The 17,153-nt window shown below is 38.3% G+C and overlaps 2 protein-coding genes across 4 annotated transcripts in view; both read left to right on the top strand.

Moving 5' to 3' along the window:
* sh3pxd2b (SH3 and PX domains 2B) overlaps positions 1-4,712 on the top strand; it is a 61,615-nt gene extending 56,903 nt beyond the window's left edge. For all 3 annotated transcript variants that reach the window (XM_039688168.2, XM_039688169.2, XM_089123444.1), the window contains 5 exons: positions 1,721-1,838; positions 1,926-2,122; positions 2,412-2,458; positions 2,735-2,860; positions 2,937-4,712. In XM_039688168.2, the coding sequence (XP_039544102.2) occupies positions 1,721-1,838; positions 1,926-2,122; positions 2,412-2,458; positions 2,735-2,860; positions 2,937-4,643 (2,195 nt within the window). In that variant the 3' untranslated portion in view covers positions 4,644-4,712. The remainder of the gene's footprint in view (positions 1-1,720; positions 1,839-1,925; positions 2,123-2,411; positions 2,459-2,734; positions 2,861-2,936) is intronic.
* A 5,020-nt stretch (positions 4,713-9,732) lies between these two features.
* LOC120490661 (serine/threonine-protein kinase pim-2-like) lies at positions 9,733-17,151 on the top strand. Its single transcript, XM_089123986.1, has 8 exons — positions 9,733-9,817; positions 10,680-11,024; positions 11,359-11,538; positions 12,652-12,752; positions 12,890-12,940; positions 13,641-14,019; positions 14,099-14,275; positions 17,025-17,151. Exons 1-8 carry the CDS (start codon positions 9,733-9,735, stop codon positions 17,114-17,116), a joined length of 1,410 nt encoding a protein of 469 aa, XP_088980112.1. The 3' UTR covers positions 17,117-17,151.
* The last annotated feature ends 2 nt before the right edge of the window (positions 17,152-17,153 follow it).

The raw sequence follows: 17,153 nt of genomic DNA, 5'->3' as shown, positions 1-17,153 counted from the left end.
AGGTTTTCACATGTGTCTGCTTGCTCTCTGCTGGAGTGTGCCGGAGATTCTGGTCACTGCCGAGGCACGTTGGTCGCCGGCGTACTTTAGGGGATCTGTTCAGCACAGGCTTTGGCCAAGGTGGAAAGCATACCACTCTATTGTGATGGTCTCCCTCACCCACCCCCCGCATTTGTGACTTCTGCATGCGCCATTGCATGCACTGCACTGGATGTGGTGTAGAACTGAACAAAGCATGAATCAGGGAATTGTGACACATGTGTCATTATTATTATTTGTATAATACTTTCCTTTTACTTTATGTCCCAAGTCATATCTTATTTACAAAAATAATTACCAAAGCACATGCAATAACTCATGATCCTGCAAAAGAAATGGTGTTGGTTGATGCATGACTTGTCATGAAAACTCTGTAAAAATGTCAGACAGTAAAACACAATCACAATTTAAACAAATTAATCACACAAGCAAAGAGGAGAAGAAGTGACGTCACCTGTGTGTTAGTCTTTTTTTTAAATAGTTTTTATTTATTTATTTTTTTAAATAATACATTTTTACATTTCTTTTGTATTACAATACGTATTATACAGTTAAATACATACAGTAATTTTGAGTTCGGTATTCTATTAATTATATCAGAAGTAAATCAGAATGATTCACACGGTTTCATACTGTGTTGTGCTGCACAACCAAAATATTTGTATTCAATATTAAAGTAATGGAGAAATTAGGGCTGTCAAACGATTAATCACGATTAATCGCATCCAGAAATAAAAGTTTGTGTTTACATAATATATGTGGGTGCACTGTGTATAATTATTTTATATATATAAACGCACACATGCATGTATATTTAAGAAAAAAATATTATTTATATATAACATATTTATATATAATATAAATCATATATAAATCTATATACAGTATATACATGAAAATATTTCTTAAATATATACAAGCATGTGTGTGTGTATATATATATATATATATATACATAAAATAATTATACACAGTGCATCCACATATATTATGTAAACAAAATTTTATTTTGGATGCGATTAATCGTGATTAATCGTTTGACAGCCCTAGGAGAAATAAAAGAAAAAAAAAATAACACTGAGGCTTGTATTTGGCATAAAAGTGAATGTATGAATATAAGAAGCATTTAAACCTGGTGGAGTCGTGTTATGTTTAGATTGTGATTTTGTTTGTGAGCATGTGAAAATAATCATTATTCCCAGCAAATGTGCTTATGCTGTCAATAGTCTCTGATCAGATCCTCCCCCAACCTCCTCCATCTGCTATTCATGACAAAGCTCGAGAGTACTCATTTACTGTACAATATCGATACAAATGTGAAAAGTGAATATTTTACCACAATACCAAATTTACCACATTTCCATTCAACTACTTTGGATGCCATTGCATTGGATAAGAACATTTTCAAGTGCCATTTATTTTAACAAAAATATCACAAGCAAACTTTTCAATCAAATTGCACATATCTATTAATAAAACAATGATAAACTGTTCAAAATGTAGAAAAAAGTATTTGATTAATTTCTGGTTGTCAAGCTTTAGTGGAACATTGGTATTATATGTATTAATTTTGTGCAAAACAAAGAAACATTAAGTGGTAAATTGGCTGTAGTGGTTGAATGTTATTCATGAACGGAATTTTTAACTAAAAAAAGTTGAAATATTCCTTTCGTTTCCTCAGAGGAAAAGTACACCGCAATCTATCCTTACTCTGCACGTGATCAAGATGAAATTGATTTGGAGAGAGGCATGACTGTTGAGGTCATTCAGAAAAACTTGGAAGGCTGGTGGAAGATCAGGTAAAAACAAATGCTAATGTACTCAGAAAAAGGACTAATATACTTAAGCATTTTCTTGGATGCAGCATTCCCCCTTTTACCCCATAGATACCAAGGAAAAGAGGGCTGGGCCCCGGCGTCCTATCTGAAGAAGGCTGACATTCTCAGTCAGAAGATGGCGGCTGGTGGCCCCGTTCATGCCAGCACTAATGACCTAGATGTGGCTTGCAAACAGCAGAATGCCAACAAGGAAAACAAGGAGAATCAGCGGGACCGCTTTTCACCATTTTCAGACAGCAAGTGCAGTAAGCAAGAGTTTTTTTTTTTTATTCTAATCCTAAAAAAATCAAGAAAAAAAATCCAAAAGAGTGATCAAGGCACCAAGCTGAAGTAAAAAATATTGATGCATCCCTAGTTGAGTCTTGCTTGAGACTGTAGTGCACTCTCAGTGCTGAGTTGCATCAGGAAGGGTATCCGGTGTAAAGCTTATGCCAAATAAACGCGCAGATGATCCACTGTGGGGACCATAACAAGAGCAGATAAAAGTGAGAGAAACTTGCTTGAAAAGATTGTTTGCTCTCTAAACTTTTGCAGAAGCAGGAGCTCGACAGAGACCTCCACCACGCCGGGATCTTACAATAGTAAGGGCGATTCTTCTTTTTCAATTGCAAGGTTCTACAGCAGGGATGGGAAACTTCAGTCCTGGTGGGCCATTGTCCTACAGAGTTTAGCTTCAACCCTAATCAAACACACCTGAACAAGCTAATTGAGGTCTTCAGGATTACTAGAAAGTTGGTGATTTTTTTTCAGGGTTGGAGCTAAACTCTGTAGGACAGTGGCCCTCCTGGACCGACGTTGCCCATCCCCGTTCTACAGGATACTTAGGATTTTGACGTGCTAACTGTCTCTAATTCCAGCCTCGAGGAGTGAACCTGCCTAAACCCCCAGTGCCGCCCCAAGTAGAGGAGGAATATTACACCATCGCTGACTTTCAGACAACCATTCCAGATGGCATTAGCTTTCAGGCGGGAGTGAAAGTTGAAGTGAGTTAACATTACTCGAATACATCTATCTATTCCAAATGCATCTCTACATTTACCTCATACCCTGTATTCCCAGGTCATTGAGAAGAACTCCAGTGGCTGGTGGTACATTCAGATCGATGAAAAAGAAGGCTGGGCTCCAGTCACATTCATTGATAAATACAAGAAGACTTGCAATGCCTCTAGGCCTAACTTTTTGGCTCCCCTTCCTGGTGAGATGGGTCAGCTGAAGTTTGATGATACCTCAAACAATAATACCAACTCTGAACATAGTTGGTCCAAACCCTTGCCGGACGAACCCTCATCCAATTCTGAATTTTCCACCCGTTCCAAACTAAGAGAATGGAAGCCCAACGCGGTCAAGGGCAGCTCCCATTTTTCTGCACCCTTACCCCCACCTCCATCCTCACCTACGGCTGAAGAGAAACCGGCTTTACCTCCAAGGAGAGAGTCCATTAACAAGAGCCTGGAATTGGAGGACAAACCCAAAGCAGACCTTTCCAAACCTCTCCCACCCAAAATAGACCTTTCTAAACCCCTCCCACCCAAAGTAGACCTTTCTAAACCTCTCCCACCCAAAATAGACCTTTCTAAACCCCTTCCACCCAAAATAGACCTTTCTAAACCCCTTCCACCCAAAGTAGACCTTTCTAAACCTCTTCCACCCAAAGTAGACCTTTCTAAACCTCTCCCACCCAAAGTAGACCTTTCTAAACCCCTTCCACCCAAAGTAGACCTTTCTAAACCTCTCCCACCCAAACCACAAATGCCAGGGGTCATCGTCCCATTGGTGACGCCAAAAGCAGCTCCTCTCAAACCAGACAAACCCCCAGAGATGAAGAAGGAAGAGAAGAACAAGCAACTCTATCTGCGCAATGAAATGGGCTTGGAGTGTGGCCACAATATCTCAGCCAAGGAGGTGAAAAAGTTTAACTTAAAGCATGTGGCCAAGCAGCCTCCCAAACCCAAACAAGATTCACTCGAAGAGAAGCCTGATTCGGCCAACCCAGCCCCCTTCCTGAAGCCGAAACCAGTGGTCAGACCAAAGCCACCCCCTGCAGTGAAACCAGAGCCGGTAGCTAAGAGTGAGCTGGACATCACAAACCTCCGGAGTAAACTTCGTCCGTCTAAGCTTCCAGAACTCATTGGCAACTCAAGTGATCCCAACCAACAGAACGATACGCCATCCAGCAACCCCCCGAATAATGGCGGAACCAATGAAGAGCCAAAATTCCCCCCTAAGCAACAAAACGGCCATAACCCATCGGAAACAACTAAACCACCAACACCGGCACCAAAAGAGCCTCCCCAGAGGCCATCTTTGGCCCCTAGAAGGCCTCCACCACCAAAGAAGAGTTCAGAGCCAGCCAGTCCTACAGACACCAAAGCTCCTCAAAAAGACTTGCTGGAAGCCAAACCGGCAGCCCCTCCTCAGAACAGACCCCCGCCACCCAAAACGAAAGCCTTCCCTTCACCAGGCTCCAAAGAAAAGGAGGAACCCAAGCCCAAAATACCTGTGCCACCAAAGCCCCTCATTAAGACAGAAAAACCAGGGCCTCCGAGAGACAAACTCCCTCCCCTTATCAAGGAGCCAGCCAAGGAGGAGCTCTTCTTAGCCGTGGCAGACTTTGAAGGAGACGAGCAGACACCTGGCTTTAAAGAGGGCGCTGTCTTCGAAGTGCTGGAGAAAAGTGGTAGCGGCTGGTGGTTTTGTAAAAATGTGAGTGACGGGCCAGGGATGGAGGGCTGGATTCCTTCCAATTACCTGACCAAGAAACCTTAGGTACTCTCGGCATCGCTGCCTAAAGAAAACTTATTTAATTAACATCTTTATTTATGGGTACCTTTTTTTTTTAAATCGCATTCCATCCTTCGCAAGTTCAAACAGGCCATAATAATTTGTTTGCTTGCTTTTTAATTTTAATGTGCTTTCATACGTTAGCACTGTTACCTGCACATCCTTATGTTAATCAAACCTTATATGTATCGCTAAAGGTTTAAGTGACTAGCAATATATCAGCCTCCATGATATTGTGCCTCAGTATAATATGCAAAGCGTTCTGTGCTTTTTGCGTAGTAAATGCAGATAAGTAAAGCTTGATATCTGAGTCTAGATTAGAATACAAGTATGCTTCTATATAACACATACTACAAAACCTTACAATTAGCAAGCTGGAGCTTCAAATCAAGCCTGGAGAACTTAAACACTCTAGCTTTATAACGCTACGTTTCAAATTTCGAGTCTTTTAGTTTACAGCCAAGTACAAATAATCAATAAATCTCGTAGGTTCTTTAAACTTTAAGTTTCAAGCTGCACTTTTTATAGACTCTGCACTGTGGAACCGATGAGTAAAGGGAAGGTGTGGAAAGAGGAGAAGCAAGAAATGTCTAAGGTTTACAGAACGGTGGCACCCATTTAATTTCTATTCGATTTCTGTTGTGTAAATGTTATTGCACATAAAAGCAACTCTGTTTCGCAGTACCAATTGTCCACGTTAGTGAATAATGGATTACCTCAGAGCAGCCATGATATTGTCGATCTTTTATATGTCAGTATTGCCCAAAGTATTTTCATACCATTGACTAAAGGTGCTTAGATATTTTACAATCATTGTCAAATGCGTTTGACTGGTTTCAAGCATACATTTGATAAACATGTTTATTGTTAACACTACATTTGGAAATGTGTATTTTATGTTACTAAACATATTTTGTGTGTTTTTGTTTTCCATTCGTTTCGTTTATCAGAAAACTAAACCAGTGTTAAATAGGTGCCCAGTGGACTTGACAATACTGGGAGCACCAGAAATCAAATGCTGACTTTGCTCTACGGTCATCCGCTCCTGGTTGCTATAAAAGCAGTCCATCTTTAAACGTGCAACACATGCAAGTGCCTGAGTTAGGAAAGGAGAATGGAAGGTGGTCTGTATTGAGAGGTGTTTGCTAGAAAAATACTATGAAGGATAAGGATAATACTGTAAGTATGAAACGTGACGGTTCAAATGTGTTTCTCCAACCAGGAACAAAGGCAAGATGACATGGGTTACCTTATTATTATAATTTTTTGTGTGATGTTTTGTTAATAGTATTTTGTCTTTTAACTTTTTTACATAATGTAAATCAAATAAACATTTTAAATAGTCAACATGATTTTTTTGTTGTTATTATTATCATAAGCAATCCCATGGTAACACTTTATTATGATATTAAACTGTAAGTGAGAGTCATCATCTTCCATTTATATAATTGTCTTTTTGAGTTGTCTGGTTACTTTTTATTGAGAAAAGATGATGAGGATTTTTGAAGCTGGAAAGGGAAGGCAGGGGTTTTCAAACTCCCCCAAATAATAATGCACTGACGAGGGAATAATCTTTCCTGAAAGTAAGCAATAAAGGAGAGGCAGATACATGGATGTTTCTGTTTCTTATTTTCTAAATGATAAGCAAATAAGCATCTATAAAATCGTCTACATCTATATAGACTATGGATTTAAGTCTTTAAAGCGCAAGAGAAATAGCAAATTATGCAAACACATTGCCTTGAAATTTCATATTTTGAAAGTTTAAAGTCCTTTCACCAGTTGCTGGACATTTGATTTGATTTGATTTGAGATCTTTATTTTGAACATGTAAATAATAAATAAAAATACAGATATTAATCAATGAAACAAGGAATATCAATTAAAAGAAACAAAACAAACAAAAAAACAAAAAACAACCCTCTATTTACATGTGCAAAAAGGAGTAGGAAGAAGTAAAACTTATGTACTCCTACCCCCCTATACCATATTTAAACAAATACCTAAAAAAAGAAACAAAAAAGAAATAAATAAAAATCTAAATAAGTAATCAATCTATAATCCATGAAAGTATTGATTCAGAAGTTCTATACACATAAGGATGTTTCCCGATACATGACAATATTTATACTACGGGTTAATTCAATATAAGCTCAAGTTAACCTTGAGCTTGACATGAAGGCCAAAGGAGAGAGCGTCATCAATTACAATACCCAAATACCTGTACTGAGACACAAACTCATTTTTTTTAACCTTGGGACGTAGTAATGGGCAGAAGATTATTATGAGGGATTGATTTGGATTTGGAAAACAACATAGATTTTCTTTTATCCTCATTTAAAACCAGTTTTAATTCAATTAAGTTATGCTGAACAATATCAAATGCAAGCTGTAATTGAGAAAGAGCTAGGTTGGGTGTGGATGCAGAACTATATATTACTGTATCATCAGCATAATAATGAAACTTTGATCAATATTATTTATATAGGAGTGGTCCTAGGACTGACCCCTGGGGCACACCATTAAGTGAACCAGAGATAAAACCTTTGAAAGATAGTTATTAAACCAGCCAATCGTATGTTTAGATAATCCAATAGAAGATAATCTTTGTGTCAGTAAAGTATGATCAACAGTATCAAATGCTTTTGATAGATCAATGAATAAGGCTGCACAGTGTTTCTTGTTTTCTACAGATTCAATAAAATCATTTAATGCCTTTAAGGCTGCCGTAGTTGTGCTATGTTGTTTTCTAAAACCAGAATGAAAGTCATACAGGGTATTATTAACAGACAGAAATTATTTTAATTGATTGCTGACAAATGTTTCAAGGACAGTGTACTTGCCTAGAAAGTACTGGCTAATATAACCTACATGGGACAGGGGTAGGTTTAGTTTTTTTTTTTTTTTTTTTTTTTTTTTTTAAGTAAGGTTAGATCATCAGGAAACATTTAAGGATTTAAGGGAAGAACGTTATAGTAACAAGAACGTTATAGGAACGTTATAGGAACGTTCAATGTAGGTTATTTTTAGGTTCCATTTTTATAACGTAAGAAGAATGTTCCGGGAACGTTCCCGTAACCTTAAGGGAATTTTTTTTTCTTTTATATGTTGACGTTTGTCATGTTTCTTATATAATGGTTGATTATAGTGGAAATACATCTAGTAAATCATGTAAACTTGATTGACTGCTTCATTTACCCTTTAAAATGTCGCCTATTTCTAATGACAGTCAGTTTAAACATGAGCTCTATAATGTCATTTGAGTTTAATTTCCCTTTAAAGTTCTTAAAATTGCACAACGAATCAGATCCTCGGTGAAGTATTTGATAAATATTAAATTTTCAAAAAATATTTAAATCGAAATATTAAGTGAAATAGTCTAGAATAGATTGTGAGGTACTAGTTTTCAGGCCAGTGTTTTTATATTTCGAAACAAAACAAGACAGATTTCTTTTTTTTAATGAAACATTTTTAAAGAGAACAATCACAATATAGAACAAATAAACAGAAAAAATTACAAAAACAAAATAAAAAAAGACTACAAGTCAGGGTATAACTAATCAGAGAAGAAAAAAAATACATATCAAGGGAAAAGACCTGGAGAACCCACAGGGTCAAATTTTACCTCTGTTAATTGCTGCTACCCAAAATAATTAAAAAAAATTTAATTTAACTTCAAAAGCCCAGAGTGCCACTTCTGGCCATTGCATAGAGACACCTAGTGGATGAATATTGAACTCACAAGTGTCAGAGTGGTAGTAACAAGATGGCTGACCACATGCTGTTTTGTTGAGCTGTAAACCTGTCCAAACTCGTCTTCTCAGCAAACCAGCGATTGGTAAAATTGTATATTTTTTGTTAATCTATTCAGTATTAGCTTGCAGAATGCCCAGAAGTACGTTTTATATTCTTTTTGGATAAATTAGGGACTCTGAGCTAGTTAAAAAAAAACAATGGGCCAAAAATGACCCTCTGGCTGTATGGGTTAAACAAATGTTGGGTCAAAAATGACCCTTTGGTTCTTTGAGTGACTTTGATGGAGAATGGTGACAGTCCTGTATTTGGCTAAAGCCTTTAAAATAATTTCATTTGTAGGCCTATCATATATTTTACTAAGTTACCTCAGTAGGACAGGGCCAGAGACTAATAAAGTAGTATATCTTTTCAGGGAGTATGACCACTCCGGCACTGTGAAAAAAATCAACAAAAATAAATAAATAAATAAATTGTTTCAAAGACTACCAAAATGTCTAATGAGTTGTCTCTCTAGCAGAACAGATTTTTGGATAAGCAAAACCCATGGTGTTAGTTTAGTGATTTTGGCCTTGTGTTCTTGTTTCCATTGGCCGAAGTGTTTGCACGTTTGAAATCCAGTTCTAACATGCAACAAATAAAGCAACAGAAAAAAAAAAAAACATTGTTAAATGTAGCTGTGTGGTTGACTGATTATTTTCCTAAATTTAAAATAGTTTGCATTGACAGAATGTGTTATTGTGATTTTTTTTTAAATAATACGCATAAAAATGGGTCAAATTTGGCCCTAATCCTAAATTAGGGAATAAATTAAATTTTTATTCCCTAAGTTAAAATTTAAAAAAAGTGGATATTTTGGTGTTCAGTGAACTTATAGCAGTAATTTAATGCATTGTTCATAATTTTCCAAAGAAGAAAATGGTTCTTGGGTTCTCCAGGGTTAAAAGACTGGCATATTTCAATAGTTTTTAAAGCTTTATTGTTACATGAGTCAAAGATAGTCCCAAAGTAATATTGTACTTCAATAAGCAAAACATTGAAAAGTGGTTTCTGACCTGAAAATTTCAAAACAAAACAGAAATCCGCTGCATCGAAGGTTCTGTGACGTCACAGAGAGAAGAACATTCACTCAAACTGCAGTGAGAGAGAGAGTTGACCGATTCTACTAACTTTACTGGCTTTACACACACTGATTTTGACTGATTTTGCACACTTTTTCACATTATCATACACATAGACTACTGATTTTCACTTAGCATTTGCACACAGAGCTAACACACAGACTTTGTTGTTCATCGAGTGCAGTTTGAGCAGAGTTGCGATGACCAGTTTTCCCTCAGACAAGCTGTCTGATTCTGTCAGCATCGCGGAGTTGGCAGCTGAGACCATGGAGAACAGCCCAGCAGGTGAGATGGAAGAGACAAACAAGTATCATTTATACATTTATTATTAATACAGTTATTGCTGTGTGCTGGGCTTGACATTAACACTCGCCAAATGCAGGTGTATAGTTCATAAGTGGCGTGTAACACACTCCGTAACTGGCTTCGGCGCGAATTACATTTTTTTTAATAGTAGGCTACACTTTTAAAAATGCATTTGAAATAATAAACTTAGTGCAATGTAGTGTTAGCATTTTTTTCGACTATCTGAACGAACGAACAACAAAATGTCCGGTTTGGTTCTCCACAGCAGGAGTCTTCAGTTTAAATTATTTGCATTGCGCTTTTTCATAATACAGTGTTTCAAAAAGTGCATTTCAGAAATGTTCATAGAAAAAATACACCTTTATATTTTCTGTGAGAAAGGAAATTAAAAAAAAAAGTATCAAAACATCGAAATTGAATTTACTGAAGGTGCTAAAAAAAATTTATATTGTGCATTGTATGATAAATAAGTGACTGCAGTCTAATGTGTTAAAATAGTTTATGAAACTTTCTTTTTCTTTTCTTCATTGCAAAACACAGTACCAGAATTTTTCTTTTTCATCCACTTCACATCAGGGAAACGTGCTGTTCCTCGTTATTTAAAGTGACGAAGTATTTTATGTGAATAATCTTTGTAGTGTTCTTGTATTTTTCAATCTTACACTGGTCCTTCGTGAGCTCATGTTTGACTTTTGGCCAAGTCCAGGAAAATGAATTTGCAAAAGTGCAATTTATTTTTTCTTTAATGAATTAATCAGATAAAACCATGTTCATGGAATATGTTTGTCTTTCATCTGTGGTCATGTCCTTTACAACCATTTTTTTCTTTTTTTTCTTATAGGAAAGCCTACAAAACGTAGCACGGGGAAAGCAGTCCGAGCTTTCCTTCGCAATGGATGGGCGGCTGTAAAGTCCCCTTTCATTCGCGAGGACAACAGAGTGGTGTGTCTTAAACCACAGCCAGATCTTGAGGACCCCGAGCTAAAGCGTGTTTCAAGTCCTGTGAGGAACATGCCAACGCCGGGCGCATATCCTGAGCTGGTGTGTTTGCCAGGCCAGGTGTGTGAGGATCTGGAGTCCCCGTGTGTGTCAGATTTCCTCAGGATTGAGGAAACGCTGAACACAGATCCTGCTGATTCTGAGCTGTCGCCTGCTTCAAATCCCTCCAGTTTTGATCCGAATGAAAGTGAGTCATTATTACGTTGTTCATCATGTTATTTTCTCTGATCTATTCTTTTTATTATTATTACTTTCAGTTATAGTTCTGATTTGACATCGCTTGAGTTAAAAATCTGAAAATGATCTTTGTTATACTATTTTCATCTTTAATTGCCTTGATTAATCTAATCATCATTCACAGAGATGTTTTAGTTTTAGTTGTTTAAGTTTGTATTCGTAAAAATTAGTTAGTTAATGGATTTTTTATCAACTAACATTAACAAATATTAATAAATACAGTAACAAATGTATTGCTCATTGTTAACGTTAATGTGTTACCTAATGATTGTTCTTCATTTTAGGAAAAGCTAAGAAAGGAAGGAAGAGGAGAGCAGTCCGTGCCTTCTTCCGGAGATTAGGCGAGGCTGCAAAGGGGCTCTTCCTCCGCCACGGATCGGATCCGGCCCACTCCGAGCTGATGCCTTTCCAGTCAGTACCGGAGCCGGACGATCCAGAGCCGTTGCCTTTCGGACTGCGATACGGTGAGGCATTACTATTTTTGCTTCTTGATATTTCTGCCCTGTTCTTTCCTACTTATAATTCTGAGACTCTGACATCACATTAAAGGAGTAGTTCACTTTTGAAAAAACTTTTGCTGATAATTTACTCACCCCCACGTCATCCAAGATGTCCATGTCTTTCTTTCCTCAGTCGAAAAGAAATTAAGGTTTTTGATGAAAACATTCCAGGATTTTTCTCCATATAATGGACTTCAATGGGAACCGGATGGTTCAAGGTCCAAACGACAGTTATAACAGTTTCAGATGCAGCTTCAAATGTCTTTAAACGACACCAGATGATGAATAAGGGTCTTATCATGCGAAACGATCGGTTATTTCAAAGCTTATTCCAAAAATGTAACTTTTCTAAGGACAAATGCTAGCCTTGCTATATTCTCTGAGGCGCGTTTGTAACGTCACGTAATACGTAATTACGTTCAAAAGGTCACGGGCGACGTAGCCGGAAGTACAGAATCAAAATCGTCCGACATCGTTGTTTTACCTTTTAATTCCTTTTTTGTAAACGGCGTTTGAGTTAGTTTTCACGTTCAACCTATGCGTTCACTTCTGGCTACGTCGCCCGTGACCTTTTGAACGTAATTACGTATTACGTGACGTTACAAACGCGCCTCACAGAATAGAGCAAGGCTAGCATTTGTCCTTAGAAAAGTTACATTTTTGGAATAAGCTTTGAAATAACCGATCGTTTCGCATGATAAGACCCTTATTCATCGTCTGATATCGTTTAAAGACATTTGAAGCTGCATCTGTAACTGTTATAACTGTCGTTTGGACCTCGGTTGGACCTGGTTCCCATTGAAGTCCATTATAAGGAGAAAAATCCTGGAATGTTTTCATCAAAAACCTAAATTTCTTTTCGACTGAGGAAAGAAAGACATGGACATCTTGGATGACATGGGGGTGAGTAAATTATCAGCAAAAGTTTTTTCAAAAGTGAACTAATCCTTTAAGAGACGTATTGTAGCTGATTTGCTACATATACCCGATATCTAAGATTTTGAGTTAATATCAGACAATCAAAGGAAACTGCCTTATTTATATATGTCTCTGTTCTGTGTCCTGTGTGTTTTTCAGGAACTGTGGTGTCTGATCTTTTTAGCGTGGGAGAAAGGATAGGAGCAGGAAGTTTTGCAGAGGTTTATGAGGGAACCCACATATTTTGTGATTGTATCAAGGTAGTTTTATTCTTATTGAATTCAACCAATATTTTGCTCCTGGTGTAGAGATGTGTGTCGTCTCTCTTAATTTAAACACGAATCGATTGTAGTTGTGCAGACCAGGTACTTTAATGTGCTTATTTTGCCGTTCACAGGTTGCCATCAAGCATATACAGAAGCGTGGACGGGAGCGTTATCTCGACACTGTAAGTTGACTAACCTAAATGAGATTTGTTTAAGCGACGAGTATTGTCAAAACATGAAGCAGTGAGTCTAGAAGATGGAAATGTATTTATTTATTTTAAATGTAGTTATTTGCGTGTATCCTGACTAGGGTTGGGTATCGTTTGAATTTGAACGATTCTGATTCCGATTCCGGTTCCTAACGATTCTCGATTCCGATTCTTTTAAGAGGCAGGGTCAAACAAGTTTAGCTAACCTTGCTAACCAACGGTCTTTCTGAAGGAAATAATCCTTCTGTCACAAATACTTGTCACAAATTTTGCATTTTGCCGAGATTTCGTTAATTTTTAGAAAAGTGAAGCCACACTTTGGATCACCGACGTAAGCTACTCATGTTCGACTCGCGCGGTTATGCCAACACTTCCGGTAGACGCTTCTTCGTTGGCGTTGTTCAGCGGTTTCTTCTTCCGCTCGGCGGACTGTGAATATCGAAACTAGGAATCGAAATTTTAACTTTTGAACGATTCCGGGAAAAACGAAAAGTTAGTCTCGGTTCCAATCGATATTTGATTCTCGATACCCAACCCTAATCCTGACATGGTTAAGCTCTTTGGTCAGCTGTGGGTGTTTTTAAATGTGCTATACTAATAAACTTGATCTTGACCAATCTTCAAATTTTCCACCTTATGCGTTCCTACTCAAACTGTTTGTTTTTCTCTCTAGCCTGAAGACTCCAAACCTGTGCTTGAAGAAGTGGCACTGATGCTGCGTTTGGGACAAGCTCCCTCGTGCCCCAACATCATCAAATTATATATCTGGACTGAGGACGAGAGGAGCGCCAATCTCATCATGGAGAAACCCGATCCATGCCAGACCTTGCAGGATTACATCACGTATTCGGACGACATCGGTGAAGCAGAAGCACGCTGGATCATACATCAGTTAGTCCAAGCTGTAAAACACTGTGTCGACCGTGGAGTTTTCCATGGTGATATCCACACGGGGAACATCCTGCTGGACGACAGTCTGAGGCTCAAATTGATCGACTTCGGATGTGGTCGTCTAATTAGGAGTGAGGGCTTCAACAGCAGTGAATATCAAGGTGTGTTAGCAGTTTATGTTAGCGTACATAACAGCAATTGATCACGGTATTATAGACACTAAAACAGTCTCTCTTTTAGGAGCACCCCTGTACACCCCACCTGAGGTCTTGAGGGACGAAGTGTTCTGCGCCGAGCCGGCATACGTCTGGACTGTAGGAGTCGTGCTGTTCAAGATCCTGCACAACGATCTGCCCTTTAAACCCTTCGACGGCATACTGCATGACTCTCTTAACACGAGTCCGGCCTTATCATCAGGTAAACGCAACAGACATCTCTGCACAATCTCACCCAGACAGCAACATAGTGTCTGTCAGCCCACATCCAGACCGTGTGATCCATGTGTACCAGAAGTGGGCCGACACTATTGCTGTCTCAATTGCCCTAAAAGTGAAGAAAAAGTAGATACTGTTGAGTGTGTAGCAGAAGAGTAGACAATAGAGCTGGGTATTGAGACAATTTCACAATTCGATTCGATTTCGATTCACAAGCTTGCAATTCGATTCGATTTCGATTACGATTCGATTCAATATCGATTATTTTGGATATCAGTTACAATAAATGGCAAATTTTCTCAAGGAAATCAAATCTCTTAACTAATGCTGTAAACTATGGGAGTCTAGTTGTAGCCTATAGACTTCATTAGCCTAATATGAAGGTTTTTTTTTTTATAGCTATACAAACACTTAAATTACACTTTCATTTATTTTTATAATAAGAAGATTATGAAATATAAACATTTAAATGGTGGCTGTCATAAAAACTTGCCAGATTTATTCAAATATGCATTAAATATTAAAGAACACTAACGAGTGTGGACTAGCGAGTTTGTGTGGGTTTTCTGAGGTAAATATGACGATACATGACATTGATTACAAGCTGTTTAACTGACGTCTTTCCACGGTTGAAACGCAGATTGAGCGAATCAATGTGACATGATACGGATTTCGATAAGTTGTACTCTATCTTTAACACACTTTCAGATGCTCGTTCATGTTTATTTGGCGCTGTAACTGGTATTATTAACCCGGAAGAGAGATCAGCGCTGCTGCTTCTCCAGAGCGATCTCACGCCACAGCGCCAAAACGCTATTTATGTTTTTGAGTTTCTAAAAAAAATGGACGTAATTTGAAAATTGAGACTTTGTTTCATATCAATAGTAACAAAGGACAAAGATTATTGCGATGTTTTGGATGCGCGCAGCCGCGATACAATGTCTCATTCATTCAAAAGAAACAGGACGACTAATCGATTCTTGAGATTTAAGAATAGATATCGGTTTGTAAAAATGAGAATCGATTAATATCGAGAAATCGATATTTATTACCCAGCCCTAGTAGACAAGCTTTGGGATACTATCACGTCTTTAACGGTTGCTCTCTGTCTAAGTAAACTGGCCTGTCAATCATCCTATCAAAGATAAAATCCTCCACATTTTATTTCCTACCGAATCGGAGAGAAATGCAAAAAGTGAATGGCCAAACGGATCTTTATAGAAGTCCACATTAGTCACTCAAACCTTTATCTAAACACTTTTTACTCGTCTTTACTAGGTTGTTATTTTAATTATTTGATTAATAATGACATTTTATATGGCAAAACATTAACATTATTTCACGTATTTCAACATTAGTGATCCCCTAAGACTAACCCGCGCCCTCTCTGAAAACTTTCCAGCATGCCGAGACCTGATTTCCAGGTGTTTAGAGCGTGATCCAGCGGAGCGACTGACACTAGAGCAGCTCGAGGAGCACCGCTGGTTTGATTAGTAGCAGTCAGTCAGACGAGAAGAGGTAGTGTAACACAGAGGAAGGAGGAAACTACATTTGCAGTGCGAAGCAGTTGTTTATCAATTCTCTATTGTTTAGTGTGACCAGGATGTAGATGAAGTACAAAAGACAGAGGACAGCTCCATCAAAAAAAAAAAAACAAGGCAGGACTGAAGTGAATGGAAAAGGACAGCGTTTACATGCAGGTCAGAGAAGAGATGTTATTGAGGCCAGCAGGGGGCGCTGCTCACCCTGTGCTCTGTGTAGGTCCGAACGCCTCAGTATACTGATGGAGGCACATTAGTGGTATTTCAGGGTGCTTTCACACCTGCCTCATTTAGTTCGGTTCGGTTGAAAGACTAGAGTTGGTTTTCCCTTTTTTGGGAAAGGGGTGTGAAGGCAGCAATCGCACTCGGGTGCGCACCAAAAGCGGACCAAACTAGCGTACGGAGGTCTCGGTACGCTTTCAAACGAACTCTGGAGCGGTTCGTTTGTGGTGAGAACGTGATACGACCTCGAACAGACCCAACTGGCAAATAACTGCGCGTTTTTGGACTAAACCAGCTGCCGTAGTAAAACAAAATGATTATTTATATAGCCAATATCGCTCCCTTTAAGCCATGACTGACTTACCGCGTTCTGCACTCTCACTAAGGCTACGTCCACATTAATCCGGATACATTTGAAAACGGGGTTTTCGTTTAAAAACGCTCTCCGTCCACACTAGCGTTTTCAGGCGTTTTCTTTCTCTGCATCAGGACATTCACATACAGAGCGTTCTCTTTAGTCTAATCGCGCATAGATGCAAAAAAAAAGCATTTGTAGTTCATAATGTAACGATAGTTACAATACAAGGATGATGCTGCGTTAATTTACGTTAAACTGGACAAACTTAATCGCAAGCGTTAACATTGACAGCACTTGTTAGCAGTAAATACGAATCTCATTATTGAATGTGTGAACATAGCCCCCCTCAATATAAATGAAAACTTTATGCATTAGCCTATCCGTCTTCTGCGCAGTGCCGCTTGTAACGCAAAGTTGAGATGTTGTTTAATAGATCCACTCAAACGTTTCACTCGTCGTCTTCTCAAAATCCGAATTACAACATCGTAATTCTCGCAATCTTTAATGGAGCAAAATTGTTGTTTGTTATTTGTGCGAAACATTTTTGTGGTGCTAAATATTGACATGATTCATGTTTATTATGTTGTTTACAATTGTCATTGTCTATTTAGAGATCTCCTGCATGTATTGTGGGATATTCTGGCTGAGGAAAACCACAAGCACCAGTGTTTCAGCAACAGAACTGGAGAAGACAATGATGTGAATTCCAGGCTAAATGATTCATCATGTCATGTTTGGTA

The sequence above is a fragment of the Pimephales promelas genome, chromosome 19 (genome assembly GCF_988280905.1).
Source record: "Pimephales promelas chromosome 19, fPimPro1.hap1.1, whole genome shotgun sequence".
Taxonomy (NCBI): Eukaryota; Metazoa; Chordata; class Actinopteri; order Cypriniformes; family Leuciscidae; genus Pimephales; species Pimephales promelas.
This window is presented reverse-complemented; position numbering and strand designations above follow the sequence as displayed.

Excerpts from the sequence above, each read along its gene's own strand:
- LOC120490661 (XM_089123986.1), top strand. The coding sequence starts at position 9,733 with ATGACCAGTTTTCCCTCAGACAAGCTGTCTGATTCTGTCAGCATCGCG. Across the intron at positions 11,025-11,358 it reads CAGTTTTGATCCGAATGAAA|GAAAAGCTAAGAAAGGAAGG; the intron begins GTGAGTCATTAT and ends TCTTCATTTTAG. Across the intron at positions 14,020-14,098 it reads CAACAGCAGTGAATATCAAG|GAGCACCCCTGTACACCCCA; the intron begins GTGTGTTAGCAG and ends TCTCTCTTTTAG.